This window comes from Pyrus communis, chromosome 15 (genome assembly GCF_963583255.1).
Source record: "Pyrus communis chromosome 15, drPyrComm1.1, whole genome shotgun sequence".
NCBI lineage: Eukaryota > Viridiplantae > Streptophyta > Magnoliopsida > Rosales > Rosaceae > Pyrus > Pyrus communis.
The window spans coordinates 2067815-2085834 of record NC_084817.1 but is presented as its reverse complement, the minus strand read 5'-3'; the positions used below and the strand labels follow the sequence as shown (position 1 = coordinate 2085834).

At 36.0% G+C, this 18020-nt stretch overlaps 2 protein-coding genes and 2 non-coding genes across 5 annotated transcripts; all 4 read right to left on the bottom strand.

Moving 5' to 3' along the window:
- Nucleotides 1-3198: 3198 nt before the first annotated feature.
- LOC137718881 (U2 spliceosomal RNA) lies at nucleotides 3199-3394 on the bottom strand. Its single transcript, XR_011065964.1, has one exon. It is a non-coding gene; the product is annotated as a U2 spliceosomal RNA (small nuclear RNA).
- A 789-nt stretch (nucleotides 3395-4183) lies between these two features.
- On the bottom strand, nucleotides 4184-4378 carry LOC137718879 (U2 spliceosomal RNA). The gene has a single exon (XR_011065962.1). It is a non-coding gene; the product is annotated as a U2 spliceosomal RNA (small nuclear RNA).
- Nucleotides 4379-9699: 5321 nt separating this feature from the next.
- LOC137718281 (probable galacturonosyltransferase-like 1) lies at nucleotides 9700-11394 on the bottom strand. The gene has a single exon (XM_068457802.1). It carries the CDS (start codon nucleotides 11140-11142, stop codon nucleotides 10075-10077), a length of 1068 nt encoding a protein of 355 aa, XP_068313903.1. The 5' UTR covers nucleotides 11143-11394; the 3' UTR covers nucleotides 9700-10074.
- Nucleotides 11395-15848: 4454 nt separating this feature from the next.
- On the bottom strand, nucleotides 15849-17534 carry LOC137717820 (uncharacterized). 2 transcript variants are annotated; one of them, XM_068457307.1, is made up of 2 exons: nucleotides 17361-17534; nucleotides 15849-16818 (listed from the first exon to the last, which is right to left on the bottom strand). In XM_068457307.1, the coding sequence occupies exon 2, from the start codon at nucleotides 16804-16806 to the stop codon at nucleotides 16102-16104; it is 705 nt and encodes a 234-aa protein (XP_068313408.1). In that variant the 5' UTR covers nucleotides 16807-16818; nucleotides 17361-17534; the 3' UTR covers nucleotides 15849-16101. The 2 variants fall into 2 exon arrangements, with proteins under 2 accessions (XP_068313408.1, XP_068313407.1); XM_068457306.1 differs by having other exon boundaries at nucleotides 15888-16808; nucleotides 17361-17529.
- Between the last annotated feature and the right edge of the window lie 486 nt (nucleotides 17535-18020).

The following is an 18020-nucleotide window of genomic DNA, read 5'->3' as shown; positions in this document are numbered from 1 at the left end:
AAGAGATTGACTTATTGTCAACTAATATTGATAGGATTTTTATCACCTACAAAATTAGGGATAAAAACATTCAAAAAATATTTGCAAGAGTACAAGGTTATCGTAGTGTAATAGCTCAAACAATGTCGTTTTCTACAGGAATTGAATGAATAATTTGTATTTAACACCAACTCTTAATTAATTATGTAAAACAAAGTTTGTAAAATATTGATTTTGAGATTTAAATTAATAAAAACGAAGTAAAAATAAAAATAACTAAATAATTGACAAAGTAAGGAAAGCAAAAGACGAAGGTTTTGGAAAACAATTTAAACACTAGGGTTCTGCCGTCACCATTAACAATCCTATGCAATTTTACCTATTACTTATGAATTTCTACCTATATGCTTTGAAAGTTAGGTTTTTCTAATGCATATTTTCCTCATGATGTTCAAGAGAAAATGTATATCTAACATGCAATCCGTCTGTGATGTTCAGATCAAATATAAACATGCAAGACTCATTAAGCTTTGTGAAAACCCTTTTAAAAAAGCCATGCAATCCTTAAGAGTATGATGTTCGCCTTAAGTGAACTTACAATTACTAATTACAAGAAGCCCTCCTCAATTTCAAGGTGATGTTCCAACAGAAATTGCATCAAATTACTTGTCCTACTAGTCGCGAATCACTAAGACAATTAGATAGTTTAATCGCGGTGATTAATAATTCAAAGCAAGCATGCATCCATTCATAAGTAAATTAATAAAATCACATATTCATGCTATGGCTCGTGGCTTCGCCCTAGCAAAAGAACTAGTTATGAACAATCATAAAACAAATTATTATTGAGAATAAGGATAGAAAACACCTAGAAAATAAACTTGAAAAACTCTCTAAAGTGTGCGTGCGTTCTCTTCTCCTCTCCCTAATGGCTAAAAAAGCCTTATTTATACTACTCCAAATTAAAACCCTCATAGAAAAGGTTTTCTAAAAAACTAGGAAATAAAATAATAAAAATATAACTAGAAATTACATTCCTATTATGACTAAGAAATCTGCTTATAAAATAAATAGCCACGTTTCTAGACTTTCAGGGCTCCAAAACAGGCCCAAAACAACTCGAATTAAGGATTAGGACCTCCTCTCCAAGTTCCAAAAAGAGCCCAAGTCCAAAATCCATCATCTTCCAGCCCAAAAGTTGCAAATAAGCTGCCAGCACTGCACGCTGGGCATAAATTAATTCGCCACGATCAGATGTTTCGGGATAAAATTATGAAATTTTGACACAACCTTCTTGACAAATTTACAAACCCGATCCCATTGGAATCACTCATAAAATTCCACCGTTTGATTACTTTATGCTCAAAATAAGTTCGTATATCCTACAATAAAAACACATAGCAAAGTATCAAAATCTTACCAAAATATACCAAGAATAGGAAATAATACATAGTATAAATTGACTCATCAAATATTACTTCCAAGATTTTATTTAACCTTTTCTTTTCTAATTCTTGGATTTCTGATTAGGGTAATTATGAGTGGCGCATGCAAGAAAAGTTATTCATATGGTTATATTTAAAAAATTCATAAATATTTTTTTAGACATATATAATAATCTTAAAAATTAAATTATAGTTTCATCATGCATAATTTATAAAACAAATAACAATAAAAGTTACAATTGTCCACAAAGCGTTTTTATATTTGTGAACGCTGCATTATAACTTCAATTTTAGTGGAAGAAAAAACATTGCTCTCAATACAAACCATCATGCTATCACTCAACCATTGATCTCCCATTCGGTTAGGTAATCAACTTTTTCACAATATTCATAGCGAAAAATGTTCTCTCTATTGAAGTAATAGCAATCAGTTGAACCAAAACCAATGTAATTAGCAAATATGCATGATTGCCGAAGTGGGGTCATAGGAGTTTGTGCGTTAGGAATTGAGTTTGGGAATGTTGCAACCTCCGGGTTTGCCCCTTTTTATTTATTTATTTATTTATTTATTTATTTTAAGTTGATGCTTGTCTACTTTTTTTTATTATAAAGTAATTTGGCCCAAACGATGTTTTGGCCAGGTAATATGTAAAAATAATAATGAATAAAAAGAGCTATCATTTGGCCAGGTAATATGTAAAAATAATAATAAATAAAAAGAGCTACTTCTCTTTGAAATATTTTATCAAGCAGTTGGAAGGCATTACAAAGAGCAATTCTAACCTTCAAAAAAGCAGCACTCAGATCACCCAAAAAATTCACCAGAATTCGGAGGGCCAGGTGATCCCTTCCCGCCCCTTGATAATTACCACCATAAGTTGCAGCTTTTTATGTCGTATGGCAATTAAATGACTAGGAGGATTAACCTTTTCTTTCTTTTTTTTTTGGCTAGTAGTGGATTGCATAAAAAGTGAACCAAAACAAAATGAAAATCTCTTGAACGAAGTCGTTTTGTATGACACATTGTCACGATCTGCCTCGCAACATGAAAATCAAGACAATGTACTTAGATCAATTAATACAGTAACTTTTCCTTTTCTGTTGGGGATTTTTTTTCCCTCTAATGTTTCAATATTCTCCCCTTCTTCCTGCGTTTGAGATAGTTTCATAGCAGAAGTTTGAACCAGAATTATTGGGTGTTCCATGCCATTGTAGTCATGCAACGCAAAGAAGACGAACGGGAGCCTCGCCTTAAAAAAATAAAAAATAAAAAAATTGTTTAATATCTACTGAATCATTAGCTCACGTATTAGATGTTAATTTTATGGGAAGATAAACTCGTCTTCCATTTTGTACGGCTTGCAATAACCTTGTTTTAGATTACTCTCGATGAGGGATGAAAGCACGCAAAGATATTACGCATTCTTTCTTCGTTCCTCCACTTCTAAAAGATATGTATAGGAATTAATCAACCATCGTGTTCCACCAATTTCACAAAGTTTTCGAGCTCCAATGAAATGTAGGCTAGAAATTGGATTACTTGATATAAAACTAAAAGAAGAAGGATACGTTGATTGAAGAATTGGTAATTCACCAGTCGTTGTCGTATCCGAAGATTGTTCTCATAGAATGATACGGAGCTTGCGACCAAGGTGCCACATGGTAAGCAGCCTCATTTTGTTTCCTGCAAATACGAGAGATTCCTGTATTACTAGTAAAACATTCCGAGTTTTTGCTTCGTAGACTGTATCATCAGAAAACAATTTAACTATTTGGAGGGTGCGCCAGGCCAATGCTGTAGTGCAACGCAAAAGCGACGCCTGAAAGTTCAAATAGCAAGCTATTGTAGTGAACTCTTCCCTTAAAGAAATTAATTTAATATCGTGTAAGCCATTAGTTCACGTATCAGATATTAAACTGATAAGAACAGATACTATACTTGATCTTAGCCAAAAGGCCGAGAAAGGTATAACTTGAACGAGAGTCTCGTTTTCGTTTTTATACGGCACGGAGCTTTCCCTTGTTTATGACACTGTTCGATGTGGGACGAAAGCTCGCAAACGCACAATGCATTCTCCTTTGTTTCCGTTCCATCAATTTCACGAAGCCTTCCAACTCTTAACGGATTAGTTAGCTTGAAATTCTCACAATTGATGGACAATTTGGAGGGCTCTGAAACACTGCCAAGTTGTCATGAATTCATTCTGCAGATTGCAGACGATAAATTTTCAGCATTGTTTGTGCTTTGTTCTTCTTCTGTTATGTTCTATGACATTACAAGTGCATGCACACAAAATCCAACTTACTTTGCATATTATCTATTTGACTCGATTGTTCTAATGGAGGTGAAATCTGTCATCAGTCACAGCACCGATGATGGAAGATTGAGCGATTCAAAGAGGAGAAATTCTATAGCGCGACCACCCTCACGAAGACTAGACTTCATGTGTTTTGGTCCCACGACGCCATCCGCGATCTCAGCCTTGAGTGGGCGTTGCCCGGATCAGCAGTCGTGCACAAACTCCTAACCAAAGGCATGAAATACCCTAGGAAACACCTCCGACCGAAGTTTGTTCCATGTAAATATGAGATATCTCTGCTGTTCGTCAAAAATTTGAAATTTATGTTTTCACCGCTTAGTAAAAAAAATATTGTAAGTTCTTAGATTAGCTTTCTTTGCGATTCAACAAAGTGAATTCTAGTTCGCTTAGTGTTGGAAGAGCGTTGTCGATTAAACAGCTAAACCTTTAACTGGTTTGGTAGGGTGCGCCAGCCAATGCAATAGTGTAACACAAAGGCAACGCACAAGAGCTCCAGCAGCAAGCTACTGTAATGAACCCTCCCCTTTAAAAAATTAATTTAATATCGTGTGAATCGATGATCCACATATCAGATATTAAACTGATAAGAACAGATACTACACTTGATCTTAGCCAAAAGGCCGAGAAAGGTATGAGTTTAACAGCGAACCGCAATTTTCTTTTATGCACCATACGGCTTCTGTTGATTGCCGGAATCCCGATGTGGGACAAAATGCAACAAAGTAGTAAGTAGGAAATTATATATCTATTGGGATTGCAGCACACATGGGAGTTCCATACTTCCATGTGAAAGTAATTCTATCAATTTGACTTGTTGCCCTATCTTCTCATTTTCTAGACTTTCCCTGAATTATATTTAGCAGACACAATGGGACCTTTGTAAACTGAGCCTTCATGTGGACTTTGAAAACTTAGTACTTATCTTTTTGAAAAGAAACGATGTGATATCCTTAAGAATAAACTTAAGTATGAAGATAAGGAGAAAAAAAATTGGGTCAAAAGATGGAGTTTTATTAACAATTTGCTTATTGCGAAGGTGGAGATCCAGTAGTTTCTGAATTCTTATGTAAAGAATTAAAAAAGGAATTCTTTCAACAAAGATGTGAATTAAGAACAAAGATGTGAATTAAGAAGGTTGGTTGATGAAATAAATATAAACCGAAGGCTGAATCTTGATATATCTCAAAACTATATATTTTTGTTACCACGGGATTTATTGACAAATGCGGATCATTTGATTGGAATGAAATTTGGAATGGGTACCCTTGACTATATGAATCATTTGAAAAATAAATGTATTCATTCTGTTGCGGATCTTTTACAAGATCAATCTTGGTTGGCTCTGGTTCATTTAAAAAATATGATTAGAATTTGGAGCAATTAGGCATAAATTGATACTGACTCCTCAAAATTTGGTAACTTCAACTTAGTTAACAACAACTTATGAATCTTTTTGCAGCTTAATCTTTACCATAATCTCGTTCATAACTATTGAAAAAAACCGAGCTCCGATTAGGAGACTGGAGTTTCCAATAACCTCATGAAATGGGTCGTTGATGATTTGAGCCTGCCATCACAATCCCTAATTTTCTTGATTAATTAAGATAGTCAGAAACAATTGACATCAATTAAGACAGCTAATAGTTACAAGCTAGCTTTCCACTCTCAAAAAATAAAGAAAGACGTTTCATCTTTTAATTTGGTTATTTATTGGTCTGCGGTATGCGTCATCTTAAAAAACGTAGACTAAGGGGCACCTCCAAATTTGACAGGCAAAAAGAATATGCCACGTCTAACATCAGTACCCACCTCTCTGCGTACAAATATGGGAACACCTCCATGTGAAGAAAGACATGTAAGTTTACCGGCAACGGAGTTTCAGCTCAGCCACTGAAACCCTAGCAAAAACAACCCTTGGAACAGCTCAAGGCTTTCATGCGGATTGTACATATGTGGATTAGGTCAATTGGTGATAGTTAACAAGTGCTTTGGAATGTTATCACATAAAAAGAAAAAGCTTGGCATGCACTTATATTGATTGTGACTTGGAACAAGGAAAGGAATCCGGAGGAGGATCCATTTCTTCAAATCTATCAAATCAGGGAATCCGGATCATTGAAATTTGATCCAACGGCTAAAGTTATTATAACTTTTAAAGTAGGTTTTGTTTTTAGCCGTTGAATCAAATTTCAATGGCTCGGATTTCCGGATTTTGTGGATTAGGAATAAGGGATCCAGAGAGGATCCCTTTCTTTGGAACAAAGCCATCCTTGTAGTAAATTCATGGGGCCGTGGCAGGCCAAAGTTATAGGTCCCGCCATTGATCACCACTTCCTCCGTCGTGCATCACCACAGACTTCTATTCAAACATCATTTCAAGTAGTGTAAGTGGTTTCATAAGAGGGGTGGTGGCCCGAAACACAAAGCTACTTGCTTTTGAGAGAATATTCAGTCATTTTCTTCTCTCCCTTTTAACAAATTCAAAAACCATAAAATTAATTGTTGATATAATGAAAAGTAGTTCAATTCTTTATAAGAACACAAAAGATTTGTTCTTCTTTTTTTTTTTTCATCGTGAAATTCATACTTTCGACACACGTATTCATGAAGGAGTACGTTTGACAACTATTCATTGTATTAATTAGTCACTTATTCGTTTGGTACATGACTTAAATGCATGTATAAACATATTTAATTACTTAAACTACAAATCTCTTATAAAAAAACTAAATGTTCTTCAATTCGAGGGTTGTTGTGATGATAGTGATAAAGTAAGAATTATCTATCATGGACATATTAAAAAGTATCTATCAATCATGTCTCATATCTTATATATTGGTTACTTTGGATGAAAGAAATCAGCCTGAAATATTTGGTTGTAGGTAATTATACAACCACCTATAGAATATTAAGACTTAATTTTTTTATTGACAAAATTAAGATTGAAATTATATATATTCCTAATTATTCATATAAATTAAAAAATGCGTACATTATTAAATTAAAAAAGAAATACGGTTTCAAAGTACAAATGGAAATAAAGAACAACATCCGAAGAGGATCTCTGTTTTGTTTCCGTGTCCGAACTGCTTTATGCCGGCGGCCTTAATTCTAAAACCGAACCTGAAAGTAGGTAAGACCCACGGCCCCAGGGCTTATCGAGATTTTTTAATGTGATCGGTACACGAAATGATACACCACGTATCATTGTACAAATAATGAGATATGTGTGCTTTTTAACAACTTAAAAAATAAAATTTTCCACCACTTCTATTAAAACACGTAATGTACCACTTGTATTTCGGTCATAATTAAAATTTTTTCCTAAACGTACGACCTGGTTGAGCCCTTCTCGCTTGCCGTACTAATCTTGCCGTACTAATTTTTGGCATAAAAATTTGCCGCGTTCCATTATTTTTTTACGACTTTGCCATCCTCTTTCCTTGTCCTTTTCCCGCTCCTACCGACACTTCGTATCTTCAACGAAATATCACATATTTTTAAACTTTAAACAAAGAAAAAGTATATATTTTTTTTAAATTTAATTAGAATGAAAAAGGGTTTCGAATAAAGATTGTACAGGTTGGCTTTGTATGATATCTACTATTGGGTTGAAGCTTATTTAATAATTGAAGTCATGAACATCAAAAATTTTGCACATAAAATGAGTGTAATTTCTCTATTGTCACAATTATTATTTGACATATACTAAGTTTTTGAAAATAAAATTTTAAAAAATTAAGTTTATAAACATGTATAGTTCATGATTTAGGTCACAGAGATAACACACTCATTTTAAGTACAAAAGATTTGGCAATCAAACAATTGGTTCTATGATTTATCATCAAACCATTTCTTCTTTATATCTTTCCTTTTTGTATGTGTGGGAATTATATATTCATTCGTTCATGTTTTTAAACAATTACAATTTAATATGTGGAATCTTAGGTCCTGTTTGGCAGATTGGATAAAGGATCGGATATGACTAGTTATACAGACGCGGGTGTTTGGCGTTCACTCATACTAAATAAGCACCGGATTAATTTAATCGGTCTGCTTATTTAACACGGTATACACCGGATTAATAAAACCAACCAAAATGCTCGGATTATTAGTCGGCCCCCTCTCTCTCACCTTCACTCGGCCCTCTCTCTCTCTCTCTCGCCTTCTCTTGGTGTCGTCGTCCTCCCTATCACCTTCTCTCACCATCGCCGTCCTCCTCGTCGCTTTCTTTCGCCGTCGTTTTCTGTCGCCGTCACTTTCTCTCGCCATCTCTGCTCTCTTAGTCCTCGTCACCTTCCTCGTTGTCCTCTCCTTGTGGCCTTCCTCATCGTCTACTCGCCGTCCTCCCCTGTAACTGGGTCTTGCAAAGAAACATGGTGTGGCGGAGAGATGATTTCAATTTGGGATTCTTCCGCAACTGGTTGTTTGAATTTACTTGGGATTCTTCTGCAGTCGGGGAAGAAGAAGAGAGAGAGAGGGAGGGAGTTTGAGGGGTGCGGCAGAGAGATTTGGGAACAAAAGTGATGGTTTCTGTTTTTTTTTTTATAATTGTTTTTAAGTTTAATTTTATTTTAAGTTTGATTCCTCCTGTCCGGTATAAAATCAAACACAGTATAAATAATACGATCATTAGTCCGATACTGCACCAAACGCCCGACTAATTTAGTCAGTACTATCCAGTGGCTATTTATCCTATTCAACAAAAATAGTCAGTACAGTCCGAGCTGCCAAACGAGGCCTTAAGGTATTATATTTAGAGTAACATTATATTTATTATATTTTTCATATCACATATGTATCATCTCTTTTCTCTAATAAAAGTAGGACATACCAACATTGTCATATCTCTATTAGAGAGAGAGTACAATATGTGATATAAAAAATCTAATAAGAGTAATATTTTTTATTTATAGTATTTATATATGTATCAAATTGTAATTTACTTTAAAAAATAAGAAATATTACTTAACAATTTAATTAATGGAAATTTTAACGAAAAACTTCATGTATTATTCACTTTAACGAAAAATCACATTTTTACATTAAAAAGTCAATCCTAATATTAGTCAATTTACCCTTTATTTTACCTTTATCATTAAAATTTAAAATTTTCAAACATTTTTCATTGATTTTTCTTTTAATTAATGTCGTTCCTGCAATAACGAGAACTCCAACTTGCGCTGGTATTGTTGAATTGTCAATACACAAACACAGAAAAATACTCCAGTTGGCCCTACCGTGTACATATTAGTGTTAATGAGAGGATAACACTAGAGTATAGGTATTAGGGTTAATGAGAGGATAAAGAACACTACTTGATTGTTGCAAATTCGGCAGCAACTTTCACTGTTACATAATCATATTTTAACACGTGTTCAAAAGTGATTGGATAGCAGTAGGAGGCTAGGAGTTGTTAGCGAATTTGCAGCAATTAAGTAGTGTACGGTATAAAATGTCATCCTCTTATCCATGTCTCAGCTTACATAGAATAATACTAGCTAGACTAATTCTTTTAGATTAAATTTACAAATTATATTATTTGTCATTAATACAAAAAATGAACATATTATTCAACATTTAAGTAATAATTTAATTATCAACAATTATATCATATAATTTACAAAATTCGATCAAAATAATTGATCTCTCTAAAATTACTGGTACAAAATAATAAGAAAAGACTTCAAAGACTGTATTTAATGTAGTTAGAAAGTTCAATAATAATACACTAGCAAAACATTAGGTCATTGATTGTGACTCGTGAGTCAATAGGGAGCTACACAATCTTTCTAAATCAGTTGATAGGTTTGGATAATTAATCTGGCTAGTACTGGACCAGTACAGTAGTACCTAGGTAGCTTTGATCCATGGTAAGAAGAGAGTGAGATTAATACAATTGATAATTAAGCGTAATTATCAAACGCAACTAATTAATTTAGTAAGAAAAGACATATCTGTATTATCATCAGTTCCAACTCATTGAAATCAAACTAACAAGATTTTAGATCTCAAACTCATTGAAATCAAGATTACCTTGATTTTTTTTTTTAACAAACAATATTAGGGAAATTCATAAACATTAATCCATTTTTTTTCCGGACTAATTTATTTTTCCCCCAGATATTTATCAGATATCATCAGCTTCAGCTACGTACTTTTTTTTTTTTTTTTTTCTGTTCCAGATATAATACCGGTAGTATAATCTACAAACAAATCCCAAAAGACTGATCATCACGAGAGCTCGCACGTTCCTCAAAACGACGACGCACAATTCACAGTCTCAGCTGCGACTCTGCGACTACCCCAAGACGCCACCTCTTTCCGCCTTAAGAATCCAACACAAAAGGCGTTTCCAAGAGATCGTAAGGAGCCCAGAGAGCATCGAGCGGGCAGGGCCGATTGGCCTCCAGCCGGGCCCACGGCTTCCCCTTTCCGCTCCAATGCAAAAGACTCACTGCGCCCGGATGTAGATCACGACAAAGCCCCCTGAAGTTATCGCCGCCGAGCCCGTGCTGGTTCCACTGGTGCTCCACTGGCGCGATTTTCCCTGCGAACACCAAAAGAAACGGAGGGAGGGATCCGAGCTCATAGATACGCATTCTCTTTTGGAGCTCCATCCACTCCTCGATCTTCGCCGTGTAGTCTCCGCCGCGCCACCGGTCGAGGTCGATGACCATGACACCGGTGTTGAAGTAGCAGGCGTGGCGGTCGGCGAAGGTGAGGGAGAGGGAGGGGTTCGACCAGAAGGCGGAGGTGAAGTAGGAGGTGAAGTTGGCGTTGCAGTACTCCGGGGCGGCGAGGACGGCGACGCCTCCTAGAGGAGTGGCAGAAAGCTTGGCGATGTCATCCACGAGGATGAGATCGGAGTCGAGGTAGACGACGCGGCGGACGCAGAAGGGGAGAAGGTCGGCGAGGTAGGATCGGGCGTAGTTGAGGGGGCAGTCGAGGGCGGAGCGGATGGAGGTGGAGATGAGGCCGGAGATGTGGGAGTCGTCGAAGCCGTAGATTCGGAATTTCAGGTAGGGAAATGAGGTGGAGATTGTTTGGCGGAGGAGGGAAGCGTTGGCGGCGGCGGAGGCGACGAAGTGGAAGACTGCGTTTTGGGGGCAGGATGAGTGTTGGAGGACGGAGAGGATCGCGGCCATGGAGCCGCGGATGTAGGCGGTGTCGAGAGTCATTGCCACGTGGACTGCTTGAGGAGAGCAAATCATGTGGCCGTCGTCTGATTCGTCGGGGTCCACGTCAACGTCGGGGAGCGTGGTGATGGAAGGGCAGTCTTGGGAGTTATAGAACTGAGGTGCTTCTCTAAACTGTTGGGTGGCGGTAATTGTTGCGGTGGCGGGGGAGAGGAAGAGAAGTAGGGCGAGGAGGAGGAGTGGAGGTGGCATGGGCATAATTTGAAAAGGGAGGGAGTGTGATGCAATGAGATCTGTAATATTTTTTAGATGATGGGGCGTAGATTTTAAGTTTAATATATGAGGAGGGGGATTTTAAAGGACACGCTTTTGTGGGGTCTTTTGTAAATTTAAAAAAAAACAAAACAAAAAAAAGAGATGGAATTTGGGAATTTGGGAATTTGGAAAATTGGAAATGGAATGAAGGGGTGGATGATGGGGTGAACTGTGTGCAGGGCATGGGAAAGGACTCAAAAGAGGGGGGGGGATTAAACTAAAAGGTTTCTTAGTGTGCCAAAAACACAATTTGGTACACCAAATGTTATAATATAAGTGTTCGGATATGTTAAAAAGAAATTTCAATCACTTGTATTATGACACTTATTATACCAGGTCATGTTCTCGGCATTGAAAATTTTCTCGATTAAAAGAATATATTTCAAAGGAAAGAGGGAGGAGGGAGTTGTTGAGTTCTCATTAATGAGTGAGATATGTGATAGGATGATACATCTCTATCTTTCAAGTTGAACCTCCTACATCCCATCTTCTTCATTTTGTTTATTTTTTACCCTATTGTAACTTGTAAATAAAAATTTCGACAAAAGTGTTGTACATCTTTCGAATTCAAATTGTCATGAAGTATAATTAATCTGCTCGTTTCAATGTTTATCATTATATTAATATCACACTTAATTCATTAAATATTAATTATATCGTCCAACTTAAGACATTTAACTATTAGACTCGAAAAAGTTTTCATCTAGTAGTCTTCTTCTTTTTTTTGAATAATCATCTAGTCTTTGAAACTTTTGTTCGATGCATTTGACAATTAAATTATTAATTATGTCTTATTAGGTAAGGAAATTCAAGTGTATATTTAAGTTTTTATATTTTGAAAAAATAATAACAATTTGTAATAAGAATGTGGCTACTAGTAATTCTTTGTCCATACCAAAGAATTAGAATTGGTTTAGGGATTTCGTAAGGCTGTCTTTTATATTATACGACTAAGACCGTACACCAAAATGAACTCGCTATATAAGACCTAGATAATGTATATTAGTAGTTTGTTGATGCTCCATTGAATCGAGAAATTTTTGTGAACAATCGGGATATATTTCTGTTTGTATATATATATATATATATATATATATATATATTTTTTTTTTTTTTTTTTTTGTGTCATGTAGGACATATTATTTGATGAAAGAAATACTAATACAGTGAATAAATATCTGATTATACGTTCGATTTGTCAATCCACTTGTTTCTTCTTAAGAATGAATTTTCTCATCATTTTACTTTGTTTTTCTTTCCCTTATTTTCTTGTTATTAATACCTCTCAAAATGTTGATGTATCGCAGTCTGACAGAACTATTTTTGAGCTACTGATACCTATCAGGGGCGAATCCACCCCCAAGCCTAGAAATTCTCCATAGAAGAGGTAGGTGTTGCCATTTGAAAATCTGAGATGCCCTTGAAAGCTATCCTCTAACTGCTCTACGAATTGTCTGTATGAGCATTGGGCAGGGTAGTTGCTAGTCTCATGCCTTTTTATGTGTTTCTATGGGCATATGTCGATAGGCTCACTCGACATACATTAACATATGTCGACACGCCTACTCAAAAGCTACAGATATCAATCAACAAACTCGATCAGAAGTTGTTGGCATCTGTCGACATGTGTGCAATATGACTTGACAAATGACCTTAGACCTACCAAGTGAAATACCAATTTGCATGCTACTTTGTCCAAAAAAAATTTACACACATAACATACTATTCTTACTACCCCTACATATAATATTTCCCAACTCCGCCACTGATACCTCTCAAATGAGAAGCAATTAAAAACCTAGAAGAAGAAAAAAACTTGAAGCTTCGAGACCAAGTTTTCTACTAACATACTCCAGAGGAGGGGAAAATATTATGTCACATTCATGTGCTAAAAGAGACATGGAAAGCTCGATTGTATTAAACTAAATAATTATGTGGTAAATGCAGATCCCTCACTTTTTAATCATAATTTAGTTGAACGTCGTTAATTAACGAATGGATTAGTGTGGATTATACGTGTCGTTAAGTACATTTTAACTCGTAAATTCCCCTCAACAAGCTAAAATAAATGATCATTTTTCCTTTCTTTTCTTCTTCTTATCACCTAATCATGCTATAATCCAACCTTTTTTTTTTGCACTTGTGAGCAATAATTAAAAGACGCGTTTAAAATCCGTGCTTAAAAAGCACATAATTAAAGCACTTCGTCAGGGACCAGTAACTGCATAAATGAACATCACCGTCACTAATGTATACAAAAGTCTACAGAAATGGAAAGCATCATCTTTTATATAGGTTTGTGTTGAAGTAGTTTTAAAATGACTCAATGCATTTTTTATGAAAATGTATTTGAAACCAATCCTTACTAAAAGTTTAAATGGATTCTGAAAAAGCACTTAAGTGCTTTACGAAAGAAGTACATATCTGATACTTCTTCCTAAAAAAAAAAACACTTAAAGTACTTTTGAAATCCAAAATCAACTCACCAAAAGCACTTTCAGTCATTTATGTCATACATGCATGCTTGTACAATTTGAAACAAATTAAGATTATCCATAAATACTGTCATCAAGAACTCCTATCCATATCTTAAATTTCATAAATTCATATCACAAATTTTCTTTTTTTATTTTATTTTTATTTTTAAATTATATTGAGCAGTTCCACTTCTAATGATAACTGAGGTTTTTTGTTGTTAAACTTCTACGGACCACGCTCATCGTGTTGTGTAAGTGTTAAAATGCAAGTTAAAGAACAACATCGATGTGATCACTAACACAAATTGTTTGTCAATCACTCTGACATTTTAACAAAACAATTTGTCGTTAACACTCCAAGATATATAATCATTCTACGTTCCTATTGTTTTACAATGAAAATAAAAATGAAATATTATAAGTACAACTGATTATTTCGGAATGCCAATAACAGGTAGTGATATTTGATATAAATGTGTACATTGAACAGTTTTCAGTGGTCACACACTGACAACCCAAAACATGTGCGGTAGGAAACTTAAATAAAAGTTCATCCATGAGCGCACATGCTTCTCTAGAGACTAGGAATTTGGGACTTGCATGCATTTAAATAATTATTGCATAAATATTAGGTTTAAATACGATATAAAGCATATTTAAATATACTAATAAATACAAAAAATAAAAATATGCATGGTTTTTCTATAATATTAAGTTTGAGATATGTACATTCCAATTGTTATTCAAATTTTTTGAAAATTTTCGGAATTGAAAATGTTCAAACTCAGAACGATTCATGTTGGATTGAAATTTCTAATTCAACGTGCGCCCCTAGGTAGACAGGTAGATATCTTACAAATGGAGTTGGATTTTCTCACATATTTCCCCTCCTTCTCAGTTTCCTCTTCTTCTTTCTCTCTACAAACAAGATAAAATAAGATGATAACGTGGCTTAATTTTGAACGTTCAAATAGGAGAAGGAGGAGAGGGGAGAGAATTCAAATACATTTATGATTGATTTGTATAAAATCATCATTAATTGTCAATCATATATATATAAGTGCATGCTCGAAAGTTGTCTCATCTCGTTATGGCATCTCTATGACCTATCTCGTTGAATAACACACATCATTTTGACTTAATTTATCTTTTAACGTTTAAATTTTTATTAATGAGATTAAATTAAAGGACATGTACGTGTCACTAAATGAACCACATTATGTTCCGATGTATATTACATATCAACATTTATTGCCGTTAAATTCTTGGTATAAAATTTCAATGTATAAAAACAAAAACTCGAGCATAGTAATGAGACCCTAAATTATACCAAGTAGCCCACGAACATTAAAAGAAAGAGTACATAATATGTCGGTGCTGCCGTGTACATACAATCAAATCCTCCAAATATACATACAAATCGAGTTTCGAGCGCACCAGCATACGGCCACGTTCAAAGACTCAGAAGTCAAACTTGGAATTTTTTTTTGGCGAACGAAACATTAGTGGGTTAAATTATTAGTTGTTAAGGAAAAAGAAACACGGTGAAAATCAAACCCGTATCAAAGTGCAAAAATATAATTACTTCCTGCTACTGGGATAAAACACTATAAACTTGGAACTTAAAACCTTGTAGATAAATACATCCGGCATATAGAAGAATGTCCGTACAGACCAGACCAGGCCCATGTCCATTTTAGGAAGACAAAACCTCTCCCCAACTTGGTTTTCAGATTCTTACGGCGTTTGATCAAATCGCATTCTCCTCCTTCACTATAAACTACAAGATTGCAGACAAAAGCTAGAAAAAGGGACCAGTGGATGGATACATGTCTGCTAAATTCGTCGATCGAATCACTTAGAAGACAAACGAAAATCGTCAAAATCTCGACTGGACAACCAGTTGACGATTTTTGTTGCAAACAAACAATGCATCACTAGACAACAGTTGATGGATGCCAACCTGCTATGTATTTCGTATTCATGTGAAATTTCATACCGAATGTATAGAATACGCTAAGCATTCGATGGGAATCAGATCCATTACACCTCAAGGGAAATGCTCAGAACACAAAAACACTACGCAAGGATGGCATACATCGAATTATCCGGTAATGAACTAACACATTAGGAACTAGCATTCTGTCGAAAAATACAAAGTTCTGTCATTCATTGCAATGTAAAGTTCACTAATTACTAATAATCCAGTACTTAAACAAGCAATAAGTTGTAGGGAGAGAATCTGGAAACAGAACCACCATTCTGTGACAACTAGACAAAATCGACAACATTACAGACAACAGTAGCATATGAACATTTAACCTGATGAGAACAAAAAAGATGAACTAGCAGATATACAATGCAAGAGGTTGATTACACCCTAATACCGAGTTAGCAACTCAGCGACTTGAGACTGGCATTCAACCTACTGCCAAGCGAGAGCAAGAATTACTGAAAATATAACAATCATACACAACATCTTCAGTCTATAATCTTGCTGTCCCTGACCTGTTCCCCTGCGGAGGTGATGTCTATGTATATGGCCGCCATGAAATGCATTTGAGAACCCATGAGGAAATCCAGCACTTTCACCGTAAATGGCGGGATCAGGAAACCCATTCAGCGGAAAATTGAACAGAGAAGGGATAAAGCCACCAATAGCTGCAGAAAATGTGAAATTCCCAAACCTTGTGGTTGCAACTGGTGCAAACCCGCCCAAACCTCCCATCCCTCCCATGAACCCAAATCCACGGAGAGGAAAATGGTTGTGTTCTGGTGGAGGAGCTGTTTCGGGTCTTTGTCCTGCTGGACGGTTTGGGATACTAATGCCAGGAATGGACTTTGATCTTGGGTCAGTTGACGTCTTTCCCCTACCGTATAAAGGAACCAAATTCTCCTCCTTTACAAGGGCTTTGCAAACAGGGCATTCCTGAGAGTGGGAGTGAATGTGGAGCCACTTGTAAAGGCAAGGCCAGCAGAAGAGATGGCCGCATAGGGTCACAATTGGGTCTTGGGCCAATTCAAAGCAAATATTGCATTCGAAATCACCAGCGTCACCGTTATTGTTGCTGCCGGAGAATGAAGGCCCTTGGGACGACCTGCTCATTGATTCCCCGAACCCATTTACCATCCCTGGACAACCCTAAACGAATTAGTTCATTCGTATCAAAACCAGCCACTAAAACATCAAAATTTCCTTACACCACAGGTCTACAACACAAAAACATCACCATTTCAGGCAAGCCCCAATTGCACCGAATTAAACCCGCACTTCAAAAAAAAAAAAAATAGAAGATACTCCATTGATAATTAGTAATTAAAATTCCAATCAAACAACAAGAAATGGAAAATCTCTGAAAACCCAGAAATCTAAACCTCAATTTAGCTTTAAAAGGTAGGAAAAATTCGCCATCATGACAAGTTTCTATGAAATTTGAATCAATTCTCTTGCGATTCCTGATCATATGAAAGTTAATAGATTTATTCACCACAATTCGAGTTTCAAACTAAACGATTCAAACACCCCCAAGATCTCGTAAATCACAATTTCATATGCCAAATTCACCGATTTCAACAAAAAAATTGAAATTTTATTCATCCATTCAAACAATCCGAACGAACAAAAAACAACAATAAATCCACAATATAATCTGATCGAATACACGAGTAGGGATCGCTAATAACCTTCACATATAAGAAGTGAGGCGGATCGAAGGCCAGTCAATCCGAGCACCGGCGAGAGATCTCCGTTGACCGGAAGGAGGAAGAGTGCAGAGAATTTGTTGTTTGGTGGGAGGTGCAATTTTGACGCGGCTTGAGATCTCCGGACGGGAGATCGTTTTTCATGCCAACCTGGCGGCTTCTGGATGGCAGATTGTGCCTCCTCGAATTCTAGCCGTTGGATTAGATTATGGATTTCCGATTTTAAGTCAACTGTGTCAAAAATGAATAATCTTGAGAGGTGTTTGGGCCTAACTAGGCCCATGATATTTTGGGCTTGGGCTAATTCGTCAACGGTTTTGGGTTTTTTACCATAATTTTGTACCGGTTTTTATCGCCTCTGCCGGCCGTCATTGCCGCTTTCCTCCTAGAACCGACGCAAATTGACAAATTGGTTTTGTTAAGATAGTCTACTGAGCCGTAAAAACTTATAAAGACATTTTAACCTTCTTGGCTCATCATTCTGTGATTAATCAGGACAAAAAATCGAACCCAAAACGTGTTAAGTTAAATATAAACCTAAAATTCGTCATCATTAAATGGGCATCCTTACTCTCAGTTTTAAGGTAAGCTTCATTGATTAGAACATCTGGTGGACAACAAGATATCCAACTACCAAGATGT